At 41.6% G+C, this 22964-nt stretch overlaps 3 protein-coding genes across 3 annotated transcripts in view; 2 read left to right on the top strand and 1 right to left on the bottom strand.

Annotated features, from left to right (window-relative positions):
• Positions 1–4286: 4286 nt before the first annotated feature.
• sap18 (Sin3A-associated protein) lies at positions 4287–6260 on the top strand. Its single transcript, XM_075477129.1, has 4 exons — positions 4287–4462; positions 5507–5616; positions 5709–5831; positions 5940–6260. Exons 1-4 carry the CDS (start codon positions 4391–4393, stop codon positions 6094–6096), a joined length of 462 nt encoding a protein of 153 aa, XP_075333244.1. The 5' UTR covers positions 4287–4390; the 3' UTR covers positions 6097–6260.
• Positions 6261–6909: 649 nt separating this feature from the next.
• rtraf (RNA transcription, translation and transport factor) lies at positions 6910–9921 on the top strand. The gene is made up of 8 exons (XM_075477650.1): positions 6910–7086; positions 7708–7832; positions 7944–8043; positions 8289–8369; positions 8592–8680; positions 8918–8986; positions 9185–9233; positions 9348–9921. Exons 1-8 carry the CDS (start codon positions 7026–7028, stop codon positions 9500–9502), a joined length of 729 nt encoding a protein of 242 aa, XP_075333765.1. The 5' UTR covers positions 6910–7025; the 3' UTR covers positions 9503–9921.
• A 200-nt stretch (positions 9922–10121) lies between these two features.
• nid2a (nidogen 2a (osteonidogen)) overlaps positions 10122–22964 on the bottom strand; it is a 49453-nt gene continuing 36610 nt past the window's right edge. Inside the window, exons 26-38 of the mRNA XM_075477649.1 lie at positions 22481–22602; positions 22263–22368; positions 21782–21915; positions 21563–21668; positions 17767–17887; positions 17442–17542; positions 17148–17320; positions 16299–16428; positions 16027–16198; positions 14239–14396; positions 12982–13105; positions 12774–12886; positions 10122–11072 (exon numbers count right to left, since the gene is read on the bottom strand). Coding sequence (XP_075333764.1) covers positions 11062–11072; positions 12774–12886; positions 12982–13105; positions 14239–14396; positions 16027–16198; positions 16299–16428; positions 17148–17320; positions 17442–17542; positions 17767–17887; positions 21563–21668; positions 21782–21915; positions 22263–22368; positions 22481–22602 — 1571 coding nt within the window. The 3' untranslated portion in view covers positions 10122–11061. The remainder of the gene's footprint in view (positions 11073–12773; positions 12887–12981; positions 13106–14238; positions 14397–16026; positions 16199–16298; positions 16429–17147; positions 17321–17441; positions 17543–17766; positions 17888–21562; positions 21669–21781; positions 21916–22262; positions 22369–22480; positions 22603–22964) is intronic.

Raw genomic sequence — 22964 nt, 5'->3', positions numbered from 1 at the left:
AGGATACCACTGATATGTTTACAAGATTTGTGTCCAGACGGTAAATGATTGCTATAAAAGTAAAATGCAACAAATAGTGCAACAAAAAAAAAACAGGATAAAAGAAACATACATTGTTCTAAAATGATTCTCAAAATACTAGTTGCAGGCTTTAATTCAAATCAAATTTTTCTCACCTTGTGTCTGGTGTGTCAGGTTACCTGCTGTAAAATAGTCCTCATAGTTCTTTCTCGCAAAGAAATATTTTCCTTAAAGCAAACATTTAACTTATATAAAATGTTGTCGTATTTAACTGGAAATAATCTTAATCTTTAACAAAACACAAACCCGCAGCTCTTGCGTCCTCTGCATGAACCCAAAAGATGCTCCTCCAAGTGTGAAGTCTACTGGACAAAATATCACGACTTCCTGTGATGAGTTTCAAAATAAACCCACAGCTGGGTGAAACTTCTTGGAGGAAGAAGCAACACAGATATTAAAAAGGTGAAACACAGATAACGATAAACAGGAAATGTAGAAGAGAGAACAATTTCAAATCAACTCAGATATCCCATTTGAACCACAATTAATGAAATGCATTCATTAATTGCGATAAGACTTTATTAATCACCAAATTAAGATTATATTGTTGCACAGTAAATGGTACATAAAAAATAATGAGAAAAAATAATCATTATAAAGAGCCATTGTGTGAGGCTATTATTATAGGCAGGAATGACCCTCTGTACCCCTCGTTATTGCAGCAAACCTGGAGGAGCCTCTGCCTGATGTGCAGTGTTGTCCATTGCGTCCAGCAACTTTTTTGCTTAAGCTCCAGGTGTTTAAGAGTGGTACCAAGCTCAGGGTCAACATTCTTTATCGGCTTGTTTGTCATGTTTGTTATGTATGACACCTAAACAAATTATTAATGCAGATGTTTAGAATTTTTGCAACTGGTTGCACAAGCTCATCATTTTATGGGAAAGGTTGTAATGAAGGTCTTTGGACACATTTTTATGAAAGACTTTGCTCATTCATAAATAGAGCAATGAAGGACTGACATACTTTATTAGAACTGCGCTTTTATTTATTTTTTTTAATGCATAATTTATCGTCCCCCTGGCAACAAAGGGAAAGTGATTGACAAAAACAATTGATATAGGCTATCAGCCCTTGGTCAAATTACTATCTTTAAAACTGGCATTAGTAATGAACCAGAATTTCCCAATTAGTGCATCCCTTATGGGAATCCCTTATTTCAATGTAATGGGAATTTCTGTTATCTCTAAAGTGGGTGCAAAACTCTTTCCTCCATTTTTATCCAGTCTGACATTTGCCTCTAGTACATAGAAAAACAAAAAGCTTTTGCCGGGGATTTTGGATAGACTACGCTGTGTGCTGAGAAGTTAGAAACATCTCTTACAAAGGGGTCTACGTGGCTGGCAGCCCTACCTGTCAAGCTTGGCAAGTTAGCAAGCTGCCAAGCATCATCGGTCCTGTTTATGTTGCAATAATTCTCTTTGTGCCTATTACACTAAACTGGACAAGAAAAAAAAAAGCTGATACAAGTAGCCTTTATCCTATGGATCCATGAACTTTAATTCCGTCCATACAGAAATGCATCACCTCATGTTGAACACTAGGGGGCAAAGATGGTATATCATAGACACCGTACAAAGAAAGATTGGATACCAAAGATGTACACATCAATGTTGCTAATTACGCTGTGAACCGATAGTATCAAGTGACACTTTAAATCTGATTAGACATAATTATATATATCTTTGAAGCATGGTGTATATTCAAGAAGACTTATTGTAAAAATTACCACCAGCACGCTGATCAGAAGGAGTGAAACAAGCTAACAACACGGATATGACTTGTTGTAAAAGATTTATAAACTTGGGCTTTCATAACAGTCTTTGGTGCTTTTTTCGTGAGAGTGTGCCTAGTGGCTGTTGTTGGTATTGCACTTGAGGCCATTTTCGCATTGACATCTTAGAGTGGATGATTATGTCCATCTTTTATATGGATTAAAAGTCATTTGATATTGAACGAGGCATTGAGGCAATAAGGTAATTTCTCCCTTCACTGAACCCCAAGACCTTCTACAACTGCACAGACTGAGAATAGTTCAACTGATCCTCATGTCTAACATGAGTTATGTCATGATCCCCCTGTAAATATTTGGAAGAGTTCCGTGAATATTGTGTTTGTTCGAGAAAACACAATACAGCGGCCACAGTCACCATCTGTTGCGCAACACTCAGCCCATTGACTCAACCTGGAAGTCAAAAGAGTTGAAAGAACATAGTTGCACTGTAATGCAAAGGTGTGTGTGAAAGTATCTGTGTGTGGGGGATCTCTTTGTGACTGTAACTGGACACAGGTAGAGAGTCAAAAGGACTTTCTCATATCCAAACCATCTCTTGGCAGCAGTCAGCCTGCAGGACAGTGCAAGCTCTGTGTGCGACTAATGACTGTGACGGATGATCTTTTCCACTGTTTGTTGAAGTGTGGGAGCAAGAGAAACTTCCATGGCTTGCTCTGTGGACGCTCTCAATACCAAAATAAGGACATCTTCTGCTTCAGCTCCTAAATTGAGACAGGGATAGAAACTAGGGAAAAGATTTGAAGACAAAGGTTTACTGGGGCTGAAGCTGAACTCAAATAAAGAAAAAGGGATAATTTGATGGCCTGAAACAACGAGGCAAAACTTTCCCGCTCTAAGCTGCTGACATGAAGGTTAGATTCCTCTGTGTAGAATGCTGCAAATTGAGCTGTGATGATCTCAGAGGGAAGGAGAACATCCTGCACTGAGACAGAGAGGGCGTCAGTTATTCTAATGGAGTCATTAGGGGAATCACAGTGACACTTATTCCTGATGCATATCGATGAATGGGTATCAGTGTCAGGGCCGGACTCAAAGAGCCACTGTTTGATCTTTCAGGGCTGAAACAGATGGGAGAAGCCCGGCGGATTGTTCCAAGCTAGTCCGTGAGGGGTGGGGGGGGGGGATCAAGAGCTGATTGTTAGAGTAGTTCCTGGTCCCTGATCAGCCAACCGGCCAGAGAACAGAGGGGAGCACTGTCAGGAAGCACACACACTGTACAATCACATACTGTACAATCACACACTCACACACTCACATATATGTTACCCAGAAACCTACACACACTCACCCACCCGCAGTGTAATGAGTGAGGGGGAGCGCAGCATGTGACTAAATAGCAGGTTTCAGTCCCGTAGGTGGACTTGGCTGAATGATCCCAGATCAGCCACTCTGGGAAAGTCTGTAAAAGCACTGCAAGACATTTAAGGAATTTCAGGATTTTGACGTTGGTTATGTTTTCCTTTCATAAAAATGCTATCACACATTGAATAGAAAATAGATCATTCATTCCAATTTTTAGCCATTATAAACAATTCTGTCTCTTTTATCGGGACTAAAATGAAGAGTTAGCACTTAATATGGACTTGCTTAAAAACTATTCTATACTGACAGATTCACATCTGTTCATTAGTCTCACGAACCAGCAATTAGCCTTTCTGCAGTTCATAGGTTAGATAAATTCTTCTTTTTATCCACAGGCACCCATAATAAACATAAATGAGTTGTGCTTTGTGGAGATTTTCTATAGATGGTAAACCATTAAGAGCAGCACCCAGCTAGAGTAGGTCATGGATGTCAATTTTCATGAAAACATGACACGTAACAACATGCTGAGAGTTTGTCAAAAAAAACCCTAAAGGACACTCGGACCATGAGTAGCGTTTGACTTGTTTCCATCAAATCAGATGATTTTGCAAATAACTTCCAAAGGATTGGTGTCTAAAGTCTAAAGAATCATGCCCAAGAAGATTTGAATCTGTCACCACTGCCAAATGACTTTGACCAAGTACCGAGGGAACTGTCTAAATACTCTTGATATTCAGTCTATTACTGTATAAAATTTAACAACATACTCCCAAAACTGTTACTGTTGGAGAGATGTCAGTTGACCAGTGGGGAAAAAAACAATTAACCCATTTTAAGACGAGTCTCAGCACACTACAAGATAGATACATCGGTATGACAATGATGTGCCTTGAACAGCTAAATGGGAGGGGCTTGAGAGGATCTACAAATGTCCCCTCAGCACAGAAGAAAGGAAGGATGGAAATAATTCAGTGACGTGAAAAAGACGGAAGTTGAAGCAAACGTATAAAAGTATAATTGTGGAGATGGCCTGAAAGACAACAGGGCTTTGTGAGCGCCAGGGGGCGACAGTGAGCAACGTCAAACACGAAACTGCAAAAGAAGAAGATCACCGGAAACGGAAAGAGTCCCCCTCTCCGTCTTGTAAGTTGCGACGTTTACCGAGCCTGAAGTCGCCATCAAGCTACATTAGTATTTAACTGAAATATAACAATGGCCCTTGAATCGCGGATCACACAAGAGGAAATAAAGAAGGAGCCAGAGAAGCCCATTGACCGGGAAAAGGTGAACAGCTGGATTTGTTTTATTTCCGAACTCCTCTTAGCTTGTTTACCCCATGAGCTCCGAGCTAACCTGGTTTGCTAACCTTAAATGCTAAGTTATCAATCTTCAAACTGGTCAAAAGTTGGAAAAGTACTATATTACAAAGTTTTTAATACGCCAGTTGTTAGTAATGACTGAGTTTTGCTGCGTTAAATTTCGACAGTTCTAAGGTTAGTGCAAATAAATGAGCCAAATCAAGAGAAACCAGGGTCGCGTGCTAAAACTGACGTGATAGCTAGTCACCATACAGCGTTTTGTTTTGTTGCTATTGATTTAATTTATAATGCAAAAATGTAGAGAATGAAATCGGATATTTTCGGGAAATATTTACTTCATTAACGTGAAAGAATGCAATAAAATATGAGGGGAAAGTTGCACTCTTACGGGTGACTCTCAAACCTTCCAAGCTAACTTTAAAATCTTTACGTAAATTGAAACAAAACACTACTTTATGTATTTTTTCCACTATTCCCGGACAGCTCAGTTCCATGATGCGGAAGAAGCCTGTTTTTTTTTTTTTTGTTTTTTGGCCCTTCAATATTACGGAGGTGAATTGTGGCTTTCAGGCATTACTTGTAGGACTGTATTGGCCACAAAACTGGTTAATTTATTCTCAAAATGTGGATATTATCCTTATCACAACAAGAAAAAAATGATTGTTTACACTGAATGATTGCAAATGGTTTTACTGATGTCCACTCTACTGGAATAAGAAATAATGACATGTAGTAACTTTGTAAGGCCACAAGAGGGCAGTGAACGCATCTTTTGACGAATTAGTATTTCGGATATTCCTTTGATATTTTCAAAATAAAACAAAAAAGACACCGTAGCTTTCTACCAGTTGGTTTCAAACTGTATTTACATTTGAAATTGTATGGAACTGAAATTTTATAAACTATCTATCTATCTATCTATCTATCTATCTATCTATCTTATTTGACTGTCTTTCTAGTGTCTTGTTTAGATTGGAAGATGTCACTTTTTTTCTTTTTTTTGCTGCAGACTTGCCCCCTTCTGCTGCGAGTATTTACCACCAACAGTGGCCGACATCACAGAGTCGATGAATTTTCTCGGGGCAACGTTCCCTCCAGCGAGCTGCAAATATATACATGGTAAAACTTCAGACGTCTTGGTGTTATGCAGAGGTGCTGTTTGATATGAATGTAAAATTGGATGCTGAAGCAGTTGCTTGTGTTTATTACAGGATGGATGCTACTCTGAAGGAGCTAACTGGGTTGGTAAAGGAAGTGTATCCAGAGGCCAGGAAAAAGGGCACACATTTCAGCTTTGCCATCGTCTTTCCTGATCCTAGAGGGAAAATGTACAAGTCAGTATCACACTATAAGCAGCACTGAGTGGACTCTTGGAAGCTCACCTAAATGGTCTTGTGCATGCATGTCTCTTACGGCTAAAATGTTGTGCTTTCCTCTTTCAGGTTGAAGGACATCGGCAGTACAGTATCTGGCAGGAAGGGTCCAGATGACTCCATGACGTTGCAGTCCCAGCGCTTCCAGATTGGAGATTACCTGGATATAGCGATCACACCGCCCAACAGAGCTCCGCCCCTCAACACACGCATGCGGCCCTTCTGAGCATGCGCACACAAATATATACACACACACACACACACACACACCACCATACAAACATAAAGTGATACATTTGAGTTATTTGTGTTATGTTTCAAGTAACCGAGAGCGGCTTTTCCTCATTTTATAAAACTTCATGTTTAATAAAGTTGTGTTCTTTTTTGCAAGCACTGTCTCTTGTATGGTTATTAAATATTTAGCCTCTCTGAGGTCAACAGCATTTGAAATAAGAATTATATTACCATATGAATGAAGGCAAGGTGGCATATTTGCAGCCTGACTTTCTGGAGGCACTATGATAAGATAAAATAGTTATTTATTAGTCCCACAGTGGGGTGAATTTACAATGTTACAGCAGCAAAATATTGGAATATACATACTTTTATGTTTGAATGTGCAGAGGTTGTGTTGTATTGGTTATGGAAAAGTAAAAAAAATAGGACACCATATTCAATATGGCACGGATCACTTTAGCAGCCAGAATATATATCAACGGAATAAGTAAGGATTGATATCCACAATGTCCCAGTCATTGTAAATGGAGATATGCACATGACAGGGATGAAATTGCACAACACAGAGTAACATGTAAGCCTTACAGCCTGTGGTCTACTGAGAACAGCGCTGGTTGACCTGCGATACCCTTTCTCGGTAGCAGTTATGGTTAATTTGAAGCACCGAAGGTTTAGATGTTAGAGGCTAAGAAACATAAGATGGCTTACACGAATACTGTCCCGTTGTTTTTGTGTCAAATAATGATATATTTATTTTTCCAGTAATGAGGTTTGTTCTTTTGAAAAGCTGAAGAGGAAGTCGCATGCTCCGGTGACGCATGCGCAGTCGCCTATACTACCAGCTAACACAAAACTCGTCGCTGTAGCCGTCTGTGGGAATAAGAAAAGCAGAGGTTTGCACACAAGACACGTGGTGAGATGTTTCGTAGAAAACTGACTGCTCTAGATTATCACGAGCCTGCCGGATTCGACAGCTCAGGTGAGGAGAAAAAGGGGAAAAAAAATAAACTACAGGAAACAAAGCGGTTATCGCCAAGTTTACTGTGGCGCTGGCTAACGTCACTGCACATATCCCATCACTGCGAAGCGAACAAACTGCCAGACTAAAAATAGCAATTTCACGTGTCCTTTTTGTTTTTAGTTTGTTTCGGCAGCACTTTATATTTGGTGAAACATCAGCTGGGATCTTTTACAGTCCCTATGTACCACTGTTTTTGTCCGGGAACGCTAGCTCTCTAACATTTCTAAAAGAAAATACTGTTTTTTAAAGGTGCTTACGTTTCTGAGCAGTGTGCAGGTCAGCAGGCGAGGGTGACCAAAGGTGTCAAAAAGTTAAATTAATCCCACTGTTGTATTTGCAGTTGCATTGCTGAACATAAGTAGGCAGTTAGCCGAATAAACATGCCAGCTGCCCTTTATGCTGAGGCCACAGAATGACTGTATGAGTCAGCAGATGACTGATCAGAACAAGGATTCGTTCTGCAGCTTCTTGCTGCTGAACGAAACCAAGCGTATGATGGCTGGATTTCTACGGCCAGTGACTGCATGTAGCAGCTAAAATGCTCTGTGCTCTCTCTCCCTGCTTCTCCTCTCTGCTCAGATGACACACAGTATAGGAACTGCATCGTGTGGCTGGAGGACCAGAAGATTCGACATTATAAGATAGAGGACAGGGGCAACCTTAGGAACGTCCCCAGCTCAGAATGGCCCAAAGCTTATCAGAAGGTGAGGCGGCTGCATGATGTGAGAAACCTCTGTGGTTATCATTTCCAAACTTTGACATCCCGCTGGCATCAGAATAAGTCGTGTTGGCGCTTTCTCTTGTGTTTTGTGCAGTACCTTCAGGATTTGAACTGTCCGTTTGCAGTTCAGGAGAAGCACGAAGCCTTAGACTGGTTACTTGGCCTGGCTGTGCGCTATGAATATGGAGATAACGGTGAGATGCAGCACATCTGGTGTGATGAATGCAACTTTTGTCGGGTGACACGTGTAACGTCAGCTTGGGAATCTCTGCTTTGATGGCTAATATGTTGGAAAATCTCAGCCATTGCAGTACTTACGGTGGCCAGTAGATGGAGGTGTAACAAAAGGGTGTAATGTTCTTTAGGCTCACATGTCAACCAACCTTTTAAGAGGTTCATTTGATTTAATGCATTTTGTGCTTCATGCATATCTCCTCAGTCGAAAAGTATAAGAACTGCCAGCCGCTGGCAGCCTCTGGTAACAGCGACAAGACGATCGACCCTCTCGTCAACCTCGACAGTAAGTCTTCCTTTCCTCTGGCTTTTTTTTTTGTCTTCCGCCGTCTCCCCACGTCTCACACCCTTCCCACATTAGGTTCTGTAAGAAGTGAACTCGTGTCCACTTGTGACCGAACCAGCCAGGTCGCACGTTCATTCCAGAAGTGAACTGGGCCTCGCTGCCCCGGATGGTCATTGCGTGTCTTTGCCTTGATTCACTTCCATATCTCTTTGTTTTTTGCAGGCGACTCTCCAGATTTCAAAGCGGGAGTTACAGCTCTGGCCAACATCCTCAAGGTACAGCGGCATGACGATTACCTGGTCATGCTCAAGGTGAGTGTTTTGCCAATTTGCTTCACGGGCATGTGTTATTGTAATTCCCTCCGAAATGGGCTCCAATTGTAACGCTTGTGATGGTGTGGAAAGTCTCTCAAGTTTTAATTGGCACTTGGGACTCTCATACAGTTTACGTTCAACAGTTTAGATCATGCCACTGAGGTAGAATTGTCATGATGTCATGCGAAGTGTAAAGATTAGAGGCTGACTCTTTCTGTACTCGTGGACTTGCAGGCTATTCGTATTCTCATCCAGGAGCGACTCTCGCCAGAGGCCATCACTAAAGCCAGCCAGAACAGTGAGGTAAACTGCGGATGCATACACAGTTTACACATAACAAGACTGATGAACTGAGATGTCCAGTGCATGTTGTTGAACTGAGAACTGCTTTGAATTGATTGGAAAAGTGAAAATTCAGGGCTGGATTCACGTCATCCGAACCGTTGATGCTTCTTTGCTGGGCTTTAGTTTCAGTCTTGTATATTTTCTTCTTCTCCCCAGGGCATTCCCGTAGCTTTAGACAAGCACATCTTGGGTTTCGACACTGGAGGTGAGCGCGCTTTATTTTTGATCGGGGGGCCGCACAGGGTTGGCCGAGTCCATGTTTGTTTGGATGTGTCGGCGCGTGTGTCCCGTAAACCAAAACGTCTCCTTTTCACCCCAGATGCGACTCTGAACGAAGCGGCTCAGATCCTGCGACTGCTGCACATCGAGGAGCTGAGGGAGCTGCAGACCAAGATCAACGAGGCCATCGTTGCCGTTCAGGCCATCATAGCCGACCCCAGGACGGACCACAGGCTGGGCAAGGTCGGCAGATGAGAGGGAGGATGGAGAGGAAGCGAGGGACTATAAACCACAGGGGGTTTTAATTTCATTTTCAGAGAAAAGGCCTTTTTTTTGTTGTTGTTGGCTGTGTTTGAGGGACATAAATGAGTTGGTAGTTGTTTTTTTTCCGTTTTTGCATGAGATGGAGCTGTTTTGAGCCACCATGGCCCAGCCTTCAGATGCTGACATTCATTTTTGTACAACACAATGAATAAGCTGAAAACTACAGGGACAGTAGGACAGTAGTTCTAATTTCTGCTTAGACGTTTAGTTTCTTCAGCGACTGAGGCTGAACCGTATCAAACTCTCCTGCGAACATCTCCTGTTCTGAGATGCGCACACGAAGGTTGTATTTGTGTTTATTCCAGAGGTTTTTTTTTTTTTCCTGCAGGTGGAATAAATGGTTATTTCAAGTTGGGTTTACATCAATGCTGCGAGATACATATATTCATACAAGAGAGCACACAAAGGTGGATGTTAAGTGACAATAACTGTCCAAAAGCCCGTCAAGAATCAAATCACATTTTATTGTTATAAATATCACATGTCATCAACAGATAACAATTTGAATTGTTGTAAAAAAAAATATTTTGCCATTTTAAAAAAAAAAAAAAAAAAAAAAAAAAGAAAGGTTTAGCGTTTCATAGTTTGAGAAGTACAGATTAGTGCAGAGGAAGATGGCACGACCGTAGTCTCTATAATCCCGCTGCGGTGCTTTGGTTCCAAAACTGATTTCGCTCATGTGACATCGGCATTAATACAGGTTAACAAATATGTAATCCATCGTATTATGTTCGCTTAATCTGCAGTCGGGATACGAGTGACAAATAATAGCTGGAAGTTAGTGTTCCAGAGCTTCTTTGCGAACTACAGATTGAGACCTTGGTATCTAAAGCTAGAACAGATCAACACAAAGCGTGAATTAAGCAGGTAGCGACGTTAGCTACAACCTCTGCTTCCACCACTCAATATGCAATTAAGATAACTGTCTCCTTATGGTCTTCTTATTAACCGCATGTAAGAAATGTTTTTACGAAATGTCAAACTGTACCTTTAAACTGTGACCAAAACAGTGAGTGCTAAATAATCATACTGATGAATATCTGAATATCAAAGCCAAACTAGACAAATGGAAAAAAAACAAAAAACCCTGATGCTTAAGATTCAAAGCAGAACGTCGAAAAGCTTAATGTCACCGTTCCTTGGCTCTAAAGAACAGGAAACGGTTCGCTTGCAAACGTATTCAAAACTTATCTGAATGTTCTGTTGCTTTAATCGATTTAAAAAAAAAAAAAATACAAAATACAAAAATACAGTAGGAAAAAATAAAAATGAGGTATAAAACAAATTTACAAAACATTTATTTTGGGTTATATCTTTAAGTGGGATGGTGAGGTTGTAAATTTGCTCTGATGGCGGATCTGGCTACAGGAAGCCATCTTGCTCCCTTCTGAGTGGCCTTCCCTCTGGAGGAGGTGGTCCTGCCTTCTGTCCACCTATCGGCCCCCAGAACTCTTTAACACCAGAAGACCCTGGTGGCTGCTGGTCCATCGTTAGTGCCTCCCTGTGAAAAGAAACAAGGCACTAATTTATCTCCCCGATATCTAATTTCCCAAAAGAGGAAGTGTAAAGATCCAGGTGGAAGTGAGAAGTCTTCCCTTCCTGTGGGAATCCATATGTGACGGGATGAAAGCTTTGGTGCTGCAGCGCTCTAATGACAGAACAAACGCACAAAGCCCTACACTTAAAGAGCATGTGGCCGCAGAGAATTTTCTCTTGAGAACAAGTGTGTGTTCGTGTATCCAACAATAACAGCTTTTAAGCCTGTTAGAACTAACTCCCAAACCCTTAACAAGTGTGCTTTTAGAGTTGTCATCATGGTCAGAATTGCACCGCACGTGTCTTTAAAGCAAGCTGTCGTTAAATGGTGTGAGGCTCTCGGGGTGTTTGAGAATGAGACTTGTAAGCAGCACACACTAGTGACAACCGCCCTGACCAATTTGAGAGTGAGAAGCACAACCCTCCACTGTGAGCACATTTTGCACTGTGCAGATGTGTGTAGCGTTTGGCCGTGACATCTGCCAGGGTGCTACTTTAAGGATTACCGTGTGTTTCCAGGGCTGCGTTGTGCTTTGAAGGTGTTTAACGCAAGGCTTTGAAATGACCCAAAGCCATCTGCAGACATCAACACATCAAACATGACGCACCCAAAACACAGGTAGAGGGTCACAGACAGCTATGTAATCATTGCTCTTTGGTTTAATGTACACACAAACACACACACAAATCACAAACAGAGGGTTGCACACAGCTGTCTCATCATTCTTCTTGTCTATTTTAAACGACGCAGACACCAAACACACACACACACACATGCATAGATAGGTGTAGGGTAGTGGTTCTAAGCCAGCTGTGTGAGGTCTGTTTTCTTTGCAGGATGATGAAACACCAGCAGAAAACAAAAAAATATATATTTTTATTTATCCAAAGAAATGTGTGTAACAAACTAATCTGATGATTTCTCATATTGATACTTGATTCATTTATGTGGTTTAAAGAAATGAACTAATAACGCTCAGTACTTTGTTTATGTTTGTTTCGACCTGGAATAACAAATGAAAGACTTTACGTTTAGTTGGTAAGCTAGCTTATTAAGTTACTTAAAATGCGTTAGTCGTATCCAAGTGTCAGACAGGGAAATTTGACTTCTTGATGGGGTTTTCTTTGACTTATCCCCAATCGTGCACGAAATTCAGAGTTCCCATTTGCTGCAGCATCATTAGGCACATATGAACAAAACACAGAGGAATGGAGGGACACTGTAACCGAGAGTTTATCAATACGTGGCTTACAAATTAAAACATTTTGATTGACACGCTGGCTGCTGCTTCTGCGTTCCAAGAAGTGTGGTGTTTTACCAAATGAGGCCAGTTCAGTATGCTCTCTCATACAGTAGTAATGCTTTTCAAGGGTTATCAAGTGTAACTTCTGTTGAAAGTTGTACCAATGCTCTCAAAAGAGGCGCACCATGTGGAACAGAGGGGCGGGAATGGAGTCAGGTGCCTCATTCCACCCCCTACAACTGGCTATTATAGATAGAAGTGAACAGACATAGTCGAAAGGGGATGTACAGATCTCAGGTAACTAGGTCAACTTGGAAAAAAAAGGAAAAAGAAAGGTATACTGTACATCCTTTAAATCAAGAGAACATCCCCATAGTTATGGAGTTATTTTTAGAAATGCTGTGTGAATACACAGATCTCACCTGGTAAACAGTGGGTGGTTGCTATGGCAATGCCATACAGGTGAGAGCGCTGGTTAGGGAGGTATTCATCAGTAAACTTACTGCTGTCTTTGCTTACAGCAATTACACCGTCCCTGTGAAAAAGAGGACAGAAAAAGGCACTGAGGGCTGCAAGAAAAGACCAGTTTCTTGAAATAACAAATGCAGAATGTATGATGAGGACGGCTACCTCCTCCAGTCAGTGTAAAAGAAGTGGTTCCCGTAGTAGACCATGCTGAAGGGGTAGTTGAGGCTGGAGTGGATCACTCTTCGGCCTGAACCATCTGGAGATATACACTCTAAACGCTTCGTACCTGCCGCCCAGAGGACAAGAAGTCAGATCATTGTTGTCTTAAACTGTCATGTGATACAAAACGGTATTGTAGGCCTCCTGTTGACTTTTCAAGGATTGTTTTCAAAGCTCTAAAATCCTGGGACATAAAACAAGGGTCGGTCACTTGAACAGTCATCACATCTTTGTCACATTCGTTTGGTGGTATACAAATGTGTCCTGGACCACCTAGTGATCGGAAGGAACTCCGTGTAAGCATTGCGAGTTACCACCCGGATATTTCCTCGCTAATTTTGGGAAAAAATACGTTTTGGGGTGAAAAAAACAAGAAAAAAACCAACGTCAAAACCTACTTACAAGGCAGATCGTTCACAGAAAACCTGCTGCTTGTCTTTAATGTTAATCTGCTGCGACAGTGAAGAGGGCAACTGTAAGAGCTCGAGCTCCAGATGTGTCCTGTTGGTCTTGGGAATTCCCTTTTAATGGACCTTGCGCTGAACTAACATGTTTCCACCTGACTTGGTGTACAGAAGAGGGTCTTGCACTTTCTTGCCACTTGGACTCTGATTGACTATTGTTGCCATCATTATGCGCCTCCCAACTACACAGGAATATATTGTTGATAGATTATCTTTGGCTTTTGGGACCTTTGTTTATGAAAAAAGGTATTTTTTGGATCAGTGCTTTATAATTAGAATTACCCCCAAAAATGAATTGGCATTCATTGTGCTTGCTGTGGGTTAGGGTTAGGGTATCGGAAAATGCTTTCCAACATGATGTTACATGTGCACCAAAGTTGCAGTCTATTTTGAATGTATGCTATGCTCATTTTACTTCCCACTTATCACATTTGATTTATTACTGAGCTTACTAAAATCTTTCGAGGCATTTTTTCAATAAATGCAACTCGGGTGAAAATGAAACATCCAAAAAAGGAGTTGAAGTCCCTCGAGGTTTTAAGGAAACACCAGTGGATTTGCTGAAGTCGGTGACTTCTGAGCTAACAGGAGACTGTGATGTTGGTTTTGTGTTATTTGCATACAGAGTGGGTAAATCGGGATTACTCTGAGCTGTCCGCTTGTGATTAGATCACCCAAGACACATAGTAACTGCAGGTTTGAACAGGGCAGCGGAGTGCGGTTAAAATATGTTTACCTGCGTCGGCCCAGCAGATTTGTTCAGAGGAAGAGTCGTACGTTAGAGCGTTTGGCAAACCAATCCCGTCAGACACCACCACTCGGCGGTTTTGAGCGTCTACAGATGAACACTCGATCTTTGGTGCCTCTCGGTTCCAGTCTGTCCAATACAGAGTGCTGCGGAGAGAAATTATAGAGCCCGTTATAGAGCCTCATTTCCAATCTTGCAAATTAGCTAACTGAACCTAGATTACATTTGCATTACGCTGACCACTCTAATCATCGGCCTGTTCTGGCGCTGAGTGCTCCTGTCTGGCTAATATAAAGAGACGCGAGGAGAACCCCATGAATGCGCACAAACACACACACACACATTGTATAGGAGCATAGAGCTCAAGGGACCAGCTGTTTCATGCTGATGAGTTCATGGTCAGGTTACTCTGAGCAACGTACGACCTTTAACCTTTCCTATCCAAGTGCATTTTACAGGTCATGTTCCATCAGTATATAGCAGGAAGTATGGACCACATGTGCTAATATTCTCAAATGAACAGCTGCCTTCCTCACGGTGTGTTTTTGTGAGGAATCAAACCATATTTTATTGTTTAGAACATTTAAAAAAATACAATACATTTGCTCAGCAGGGTAACCACGCAGCTTTCAGACAAGTGTGAGTGAAAGCTGCTTTTCATCTGCAGATAAAGGGTGTACATGTTGGCAGTCCATTGGAAACTACAGGTAATACACGCCACATGAGCAATCAGCTCATGCATACACTCCATGTGCTGATGAATTCGATTAAGGTTGCTTACAGCAAACCTTAATCGAAGGTTGCAGGAGTCTCACACACAACAGATGCTTGTGTGTGAGACATTTAGACGCTGCGTGCGCGCAACTTCGACGTGTGGGGTTATGTGTTTGTGTAAGCGGGAACACGTGCAAGCTCAGAAATCACAGAGACTCGCCGTAAGTGTGCCCGACCAAAGCAGTAATTATCTGTAAAAACTTAAAGTTCTACCAGCATACACGCTGAGTTCGGGAAAAAAAAAATACTCCAAGCTGTCAAAGCAATAATGTGAAACATACATTTGAAGTTTTATGATCTGGGTTATTGCTGCTGCACTTAAATCAGCCATGTTAACACACATACGCACACACGCTTGCATAGTTGTTGATTATGTGATTAGTTGGAATGATGAAAAGCAGATGTTTCTCCTGCAGAGTTGACCAATGTACAGTTATCTTGGCTTGGCCACATAAAGAGCACTAAAAACCCCTTATATGACAGAATTATGAAAATAATTATATAATCAAACATGCATTATCAAAGGGGACACTCCACTAAAACTCCAATTCCATTCATTTTCTTGCAATATTTCATCTTACAGCAGTGAAGCCATGTTTACGATACAGTCTCAAGCCTAGACATCAGACTCAACAAGTCTCTTTGATGAAAACAAGCTTTGAAAACACGATTTTTCTCTCAACTTTGGTTGACTCACAGCCTGCCTGAGAACTTTATTTACTAAATATATGGTTTTATTACTGGACTGAAAACCACGTGTGCGTTGTTCTGATGCAAAGTCACTCTGGGTGACTCATTCTGTCTCAGTGGAGCTTTTTCCAGGATGTTCCACTTGACCGTGAAGAGTGTGTGTGGGTGCTTTTGTGTCTTCCTCAGGGGAGAGATTTGTACATGCCTTCGAATCCAGACCCGAGAGTTCCAGTGCTTCAGAACAGGCACAGCTTAACATTCTTTCGTACGTTAACTAAGTTATAACAAAACAAGAGGGACAAATGGGATTACCCAGTGGACGAAACCACTATGATGGCCCGGGGGTTGACCAAGTCTCTGTCAAACAGGATCCGTCTGCCGCTGCCATCCAAGTTGGCGCTTTCAATCACGTCAGGCGTCGAGTCGACCCAGAACATCAACCTACGTTTTACGTCCAATGCCAGACCCTCTGGACTGACGAGATCTACAGGGAGCAGGGAGACCACACAGAAAACATAAAGGTTATTCAAAACAGTGTTCAACATCTGTTACAGAAACTACGGAGAGTGGCTGTTCCCCCTTACTTGTGTTGATGAGTATCTCAGGCTCGGCTCCAGAAGCCATTGAAGCTCTGTTTATGGTTCTTGCGGATAGATCGGTCCAATAGACTTGATTGTCTTTGCAGTCATGGGCTATACCAACAACTATGGAACCCTAGAAATGTACAGAGAGAATACAACAGCTACATCAGTACCGGGTTCAGGGAATATAAGTCGGACATTTTGGTCCTGATCGGTCACAACCAAGAGATTTCAAGATCCAAAAACTGCTCGCTGATGCTATTCCATTGCCCAGGGATGGCGCGTAGAGGCATTTGCCAATCTTGCAGCGAACAGCCACTCCTCCAGAATGGCATTTAAAAGTTGCAAACAACTTTTCAATTGCAGGAAATGCTTGATTTGTACAGTAAGAAATACACCATACTGACATGACCGTCTCAGTAACGACGAGGGGAAGACCATTCAAGATGCAACAGTTGCTGAAAGGTTGTGATGTTTGAATACCAGCAGCATACCATCCGAGAACACCTTAGCCAGGTTACCTAACCAATAATAGTTCAGCTATCCAATAAATTAGCTGTAAATTCAGACTTTTCTATCATTTGAAATCGACATATACTGTTTCTTTGAATGATGCCACCGTCATTAAATTAGCATACTGACAACATTGGCTAAATTGTATCAGGCACCTCCTGGTAGTAGCAAATGATTTGGGTCAAAGACAAGCAATGTACCACTACAGAAACGGTATAAGACACCAAATCAGGCCACTGTTGGCCACTCTTTGATCACTACTATCACACCTGCTTTGAATTTGTCGAAGTTGAGATTGGCTAGAATGTATAATTGTCCATCTATGATTAAAGGTCTTACATGTAGAGTCAACAGTGTTTTGGACCGGGTAGCATCTAGTCTGGACCCGTTGAGAGGCAGCGCTCCTATTTTCTGTCCCTGAGCATACAGCAGTGTCACGTTAGTGTTTGTCGGAGGAGTCACATCTGGGCGGGGCAATGGACGCACAGTGGGCGGGGCCACAGATGGCAGGCCTGAGACAAGACGGGAAAGGAAAGAAAAAGATTTAAAAAAAAAAATTTAGCCATGATTAATGGCAGTAACACTGGTTTGATACGGTATATCAGCATGCATTTCAGGTCACAGGTTACTTACATGCAGGTTTGACGGCGTCATATGATCGGGTGCCAGAAATTTCCCGTCCATCCTTGTCTACACACCAACAATAATTTGTGTTCCCGAAACACTGGAGTGGCCTGAGAGTGCAGCAGAATCAGAATCAGACAAATTATTCAGAAAAGGTAAGTAACAGCCAGATGTGCACACCTCTATAAAGGCAGAGGTTTGGTCACTTGGCTCTGGAGCATTCGGGTGTGAGTTACACGATCATGTGCAAAGTCTTAGCAGTAAATGAGGATGTACCTTTTTGTTTTTCACATGATTGTATGATTTAACATGCACATGCTAGTTTGGTGCATACCTTAATTCTCCGTCCGGCTTGCACTGTGGCAAGTACCGCTGTGGGTCTGGATTTCCACCATAGTGCTCGATCAAACTGTCCCTCCACCGCTCACACAAGCTCTTGGGGCGACTGCTTGGCTCTACAGAGGATCATAAATCTATTTAAAATCTTGAAATACTCCTGCATGCTAGTAAAAATGATCTTGCTGATCCTCTTTGGTTGACATTTATCTTTATTTAATAAGCTAAAGGATGAGTGTGCTGTCTAGCTTGCAGAGTTTATACTGCAGTGATAGGTGGAGTGCCTTATTAATGGTGTGTAAATGGCCTGTGTTTCAAGAGGCACACACGCACGCGTCTTATTTTAGTCAAAACAGTTTTCCGTGGTGAAATCCTTTTAATGACCCACTTTATAGAAGAGCTTTAGAAATTAACCCCAAACCACTTTAGGCTTCTGCTAATGTTATTACAAGTCGTACTTACTGTCTTATATAAAAGGAGTGTGAGAAGAGAGCTGCTCCGATGCAAGAGATCGGAAAGTTAAAAACAGAAAAGAAAAAAAATTAAACACCAATTTAGCCTCTACGACAGTTATAACTGTAGCAGTTGGCATACTAAAAAGTCGTATGACTCACTTGGTTTTTACTTCTATTTACTGTTTCACCACAAAGGCCAACCGAACATAGTAGTTTAGAAAAAAATGACGAGATTCGAATCCTCAGACTGATTTACTGTGTGGGCAGTGAGCTGTGCAACCTCCGTTGTATACAAATACAATCTGACTTTAAGCAGAGTTTAATTTGAGCATCAGGTGATCTACTAAATTACACAGGAAATGAATCCCAAACCAAACCCAAGAACAATTAGTAAGAAATTCCTTCAAACAGCTCCAGTGCAGTGGCCACAAAATAAGAATAAAACAGGCCTGTGGTTATACTGGGTAGATATGAACAAAAAATATGTAATGTAAGGTGGAAAATGAAACAAAACCATCAGATCGGTTAAGTTTAGTTAAAAAAAAAAAAAAACAAGCGTGCATACACGTGTTTCGGTCTGAGCTGGATGTGCAGGGCGGGTGTGACACTGGGCGTCACTCTGCTGGTCTCAGACAGTCTGACTTGTTTTGGTGATGTTGCGCAGCAACAGTCAGCAGCTCATCCTACCACAATCTTACCACTTCAGATGCAAAGGGCTTCAAAAATGGAATTTACGGCAAGGAATGAACTCATAGAACAGCTCCTGTGTTCTGTGGGCGAGGGAGAATCACGAGTGTGTGTGTGTTTGTGTTGCAAAAAAAAAAGAGGTGATGTTTTCTTTGTTTGAAATGCAGATTGCCCAACAGTCAATGACTCCATCAGTTCATTTGACCACCGTCCTTGTCCCATTATGCATGTACAGGATCTGAATTAAGTTACTAAACAAAGTGCATCCAAATTCCACAAAGCAGCGAACCGTATGAGAAAAGGATCAAGACATTCTACAGCTTCTAACTTTTTCTGTAGGAGATCATTGTACATGTAAACTACCGAATGCACTGCACAGATGTTGTCTTTAAGTCACTTGAATGGTGATTTTGCCAGCTGTGGTTATAAATCTGGATTATATTCAATTTTATTAGAGCAGAGGGGCAGTCTTGAAATCTGTCATCTAACTGACAACAGTTTAATTGGGGTATTTGGCTGTATCACTATACTCAAGCTTTACTTTTCTTTAAAAAAAAAAGACAGAACTTTGGAGTGTTGAGTGTTTGTAATTCAGGAGAACAGTTAACAAACCTCCAGGAAGGAGAAAAAAAAGAAACAACAACTGCGGTGGACATCCACAAAAGGAAAATGGAGAGACCCCTACTTCAGGAATTACTTTTATCACTCGTAATGGCTAAGATATAACTGTATGTCATAATTGGGAAGACACATTTGTCACATGAGGTCACTGTGCATCCACTTAGATGAAAAACAGGTGGTGGTCATGCCATTTCATTCTTTGCTGGGTCAGACATGATCATCTGGACCATTAAAAGTAGCAAAACTACAGTGTAAAAATACTTTGTATTGATATACAATTTATACATGTTGTATGTAAGTAAAGTTCCTACATTCCCAGTTCCATTTAAGTGAAAGAAGACCTTAAAAAGTGGACTATACTTCAATTAATGTAGAATAATCAAGTAGAGAAGTCTATTTCAGACCCATATACAACATACTATTAACTAAAATTATACTGAAAACATCAGGCGCTTATAATAAGCTGACGTGTGTTTCTTCAGGGATCTTGAATTAGACGTGCTAAGGATGCAGACTACAAAGACTCCCCTCCTTTTTCTCAGTCCTGTCCAATAGTTATCAGTCTCTCACATTGTTGTGGAGGAATTTTGGCTCACTCTGCCTTCCATTGTTGCCTCAGTTCATTGAGGTTTGCAGACATCCATTAATACACAGCCCACTGCAGCATTTCAATCAGGTTGAGGTCTGGACTTTGACTGGACCACTGCAACATCTTGATTCTTTTCTTGGGTTTTGTTTTATTTTGCAGTTTCTCTGAGCATTGCACAGTTGGACACTGGGGTGAACTTGCCTGTCTTGAATGCTTTCCACATGAATGATCTCTTCTCTTTGAAATGATCGATTCCAAATTGTTTGAAAATGGCAGGAAAAATGCCAAAAATTCTGCTTCCATAGACACTTTCTGATGATCAACTCATCAAGTGCGTTTGATAATCAGCACCTGTCGGCTACTTGCCCTCTTAAAACCATATGGAAGCAGTAAGAGCATAAATAGTTTTTTCACACACTGCTTCTGCATTTTGGCTTGTTTTTTTTTGTTGATTTAATAATGACACAGTATAATATGTCATGCGCAGTTGTTCATCTCAGGTTATATTTACCAACTTGTATTTTCTTTTTCACATGTAACTCAGTGGGGTTACATGGCACTGAAAGGATTGGATAATTGGCTAAATTACAATAAGAATGAGTTGAGCAAGGGTAATTATCCTTGGATATATGGAATGAATTTGTTGATATTGATTTGTATGATATGAATGAATCGAATCAAACTCAGGCATTCGAGAAAATGGCGAATGAAGAGCAAGATGAAGGTACGTCCCTCTACATTTCGTTTGTGATGAGCTGCTTATTGCACAAACGCGATGCACAACGGCGCATTCTCCATCGCGTTGTTTGTTTTTTTCTGACAACAACAGTAATATCGTCTCTTCCGACTTCTGGTTCACGACCACGGGAAAAAATCTAGAGCATGCGCAGAACGCAAAGTCTAATTCACCACGTGCTTCACCCGTCTACAAACACGTTTCATTTGACTTTCAACCAAGTTATCTCGGGGTCTTAATCCGATCGCGAGTAATCCGATCGGATCCAATTTCTTGTCAGATTCAGGTGTCTACATGCACTTAATAACTCAATCTTATTGTAATTTAGCCAATTATCTGATCCTTTCAGTGCCATGTAACCGCACTGACTGTTTCTCTTCCTCTGACGCAGAAATCCCCTTCCAAGCATGACATGCTGTCTCCTCACAACATCAAATCTCATTTGAGAGAAAACTAAACCTCAGTCGTATTCCTGGCCTCTGAAATCCCACCACTTAACTCTCACTGAGCGCTTACTTTTTTGTACAAACAACAACTCCCTCTTCACCCTTCATCCACAATGGCTCTGTTGCATTCGTGGAAATTAAGTTTGGACATCATGCCTCTTTACTCTTGTGTCCTTTCTTTATGACATTATAATATTACCTCGTATGAGACCGTGTAACAGCCATGTCCATCTAAAAACCCAGCTCTAAAGCAGTCTCACCTTGTTCGTTGCAGTCTTTAGGTTGTGTACCAGGTGGCGTCCTGGTTCCTGCTCTCTCCTGTCCACTCTCATCAACACACCAACAATGTCCAGTGGAGTCATGGCACTGAAACAAAAATGAAACATGAGGTCGGCATTACACACGTTTTTAACTCCTGTCAAGTTATTAAACGTTTCAAGGCAAAAGAGAGTTAAATTTCTCGGACGTTCAATGCAAACCTGTAGTCGTATGTACTCTCCGTCAGCATCGCATTGGGGCACATAAGCTCCAGCTCTGGGATATCTCTCTGAACTGGTAGCCTGTGCTCTCTCTCTGTGACGCTCGCACGGGGTTTTCAGCTGCTCAGGCTCATCTAGAAACATTTAAAGGTTGACATGAGTTATCTCGCAAACGGTTTTCGTGCAATCGATGTTTCAAATAATAATTGTTATTAGTTTACTGAGTCAACACGCCTGTAATGACGCTCAGGCTGGCCTGCTGGACTTCAACATGCTTCTTCTCTTGTTACACTATGCTGACGACATTCAACTGGACTGCATTTGACTCTGCTAAGTGGCTTGTTGAAGGCTTCGTCGTGCAATGTATAAACCATTCTAAGTCCCCTTGGAATCCAGAACCGTAAATTGTGTCGCTCCCAGAAACTCCCATTCCCTCTTATCTGCTATCATTGTCAGTAAAGTAGCAGCACAACAGATTCACCTGGTTTATCACAGTCTCTACGTGGTGTACCAGGTGCAGTCCTGGTTCCTGGTCTTTCCTGCCCGCTACTGTCTACACACCAACAATGTCCAGTGGAGCCATGGCACTGGAACAGCAATGAAACACCATTAACTTTTACATTTTAATGTGTAATTACATTGAGTGATATGATACACACATACTAATTTTCAGTGAAAAAAGTCTTAACAGATGCTAACCTGCTGTAGTAGATACTGTCCATTCTCATCACACTGTGGTACGTAGGCTCCAGGTGAAGGATCGGAGGCCTGTGCGGTGTCTCTGTGGTGCTCACAGTGAGTCTTAGGATGCTGTGGTTCATCTGCGGCAAAATGGGTCACACAGTTTATTGTACTGCGGGAACCTTTTCAAAGATCTTATCGTTAGACCCATCTATGATGTAACTGTATGTGGACCGGTCACTGTATAGTCACCGCACTTGCAGGTGACTTGAGTGTGAGGTGATTGGTTGAATTTGCGATGCACATCATCACAGAATGAGCACTGGTTTGGATTGGTAAAATGGGGTCATATAAACGACAGTTTTTAGCGTTGGCCTCTATGAAACAAAACAAAACAAAGAGGAATGGAGTGACCAAGAGAGGCGTAGGTTTCATGAAGCCTTCGTATGATGAAATGCTTAAGATGTGGGTTTTTTTTTTTGTACTTTTCTACCACCCATCA

The sequence above is a fragment of the Odontesthes bonariensis genome, chromosome 11 (genome assembly GCF_027942865.1).
Source record: "Odontesthes bonariensis isolate fOdoBon6 chromosome 11, fOdoBon6.hap1, whole genome shotgun sequence".
NCBI classification, from domain to species: Eukaryota; Metazoa; Chordata; class Actinopteri; order Atheriniformes; family Atherinopsidae; genus Odontesthes; species Odontesthes bonariensis.
Note: the sequence above shows the minus strand (reverse complement) of the source record. Positions and strands in the feature narration are given on the sequence as shown.

What these genes read in the sequence shown, in the direction of transcription:
- rtraf (XM_075477650.1), top strand. Translation starts at nt 7,026, where the DNA reads ATGTTTCGTAGAAAACTGACTGCTCTAGATTATCACGAGCCTGCCGGA. An exon ending in CTATGAATATGGAGATAACG is followed by an intron (nt 8,044 to 8,288) that starts GTGAGATGCAGC and finishes ATATCTCCTCAG; the next exon opens with TCGAAAAGTATAAGAACTGC. An exon ending in ATTACCTGGTCATGCTCAAG is followed by an intron (nt 8,681 to 8,917) that starts GTGAGTGTTTTG and finishes GTGGACTTGCAG; the next exon opens with GCTATTCGTATTCTCATCCA.
- sap18 (XM_075477129.1), top strand. Translation starts at nt 4,391, where the DNA reads ATGGCCCTTGAATCGCGGATCACACAAGAGGAAATAAAGAAGGAGCCA. An exon ending in GAGCTGCAAATATATACATG is followed by an intron (nt 5,617 to 5,708) that starts GTAAAACTTCAG and finishes TGTTTATTACAG; the next exon opens with GATGGATGCTACTCTGAAGG. An exon ending in CCTAGAGGGAAAATGTACAA is followed by an intron (nt 5,832 to 5,939) that starts GTCAGTATCACA and finishes TTCCTCTTTCAG; the next exon opens with GTTGAAGGACATCGGCAGTA.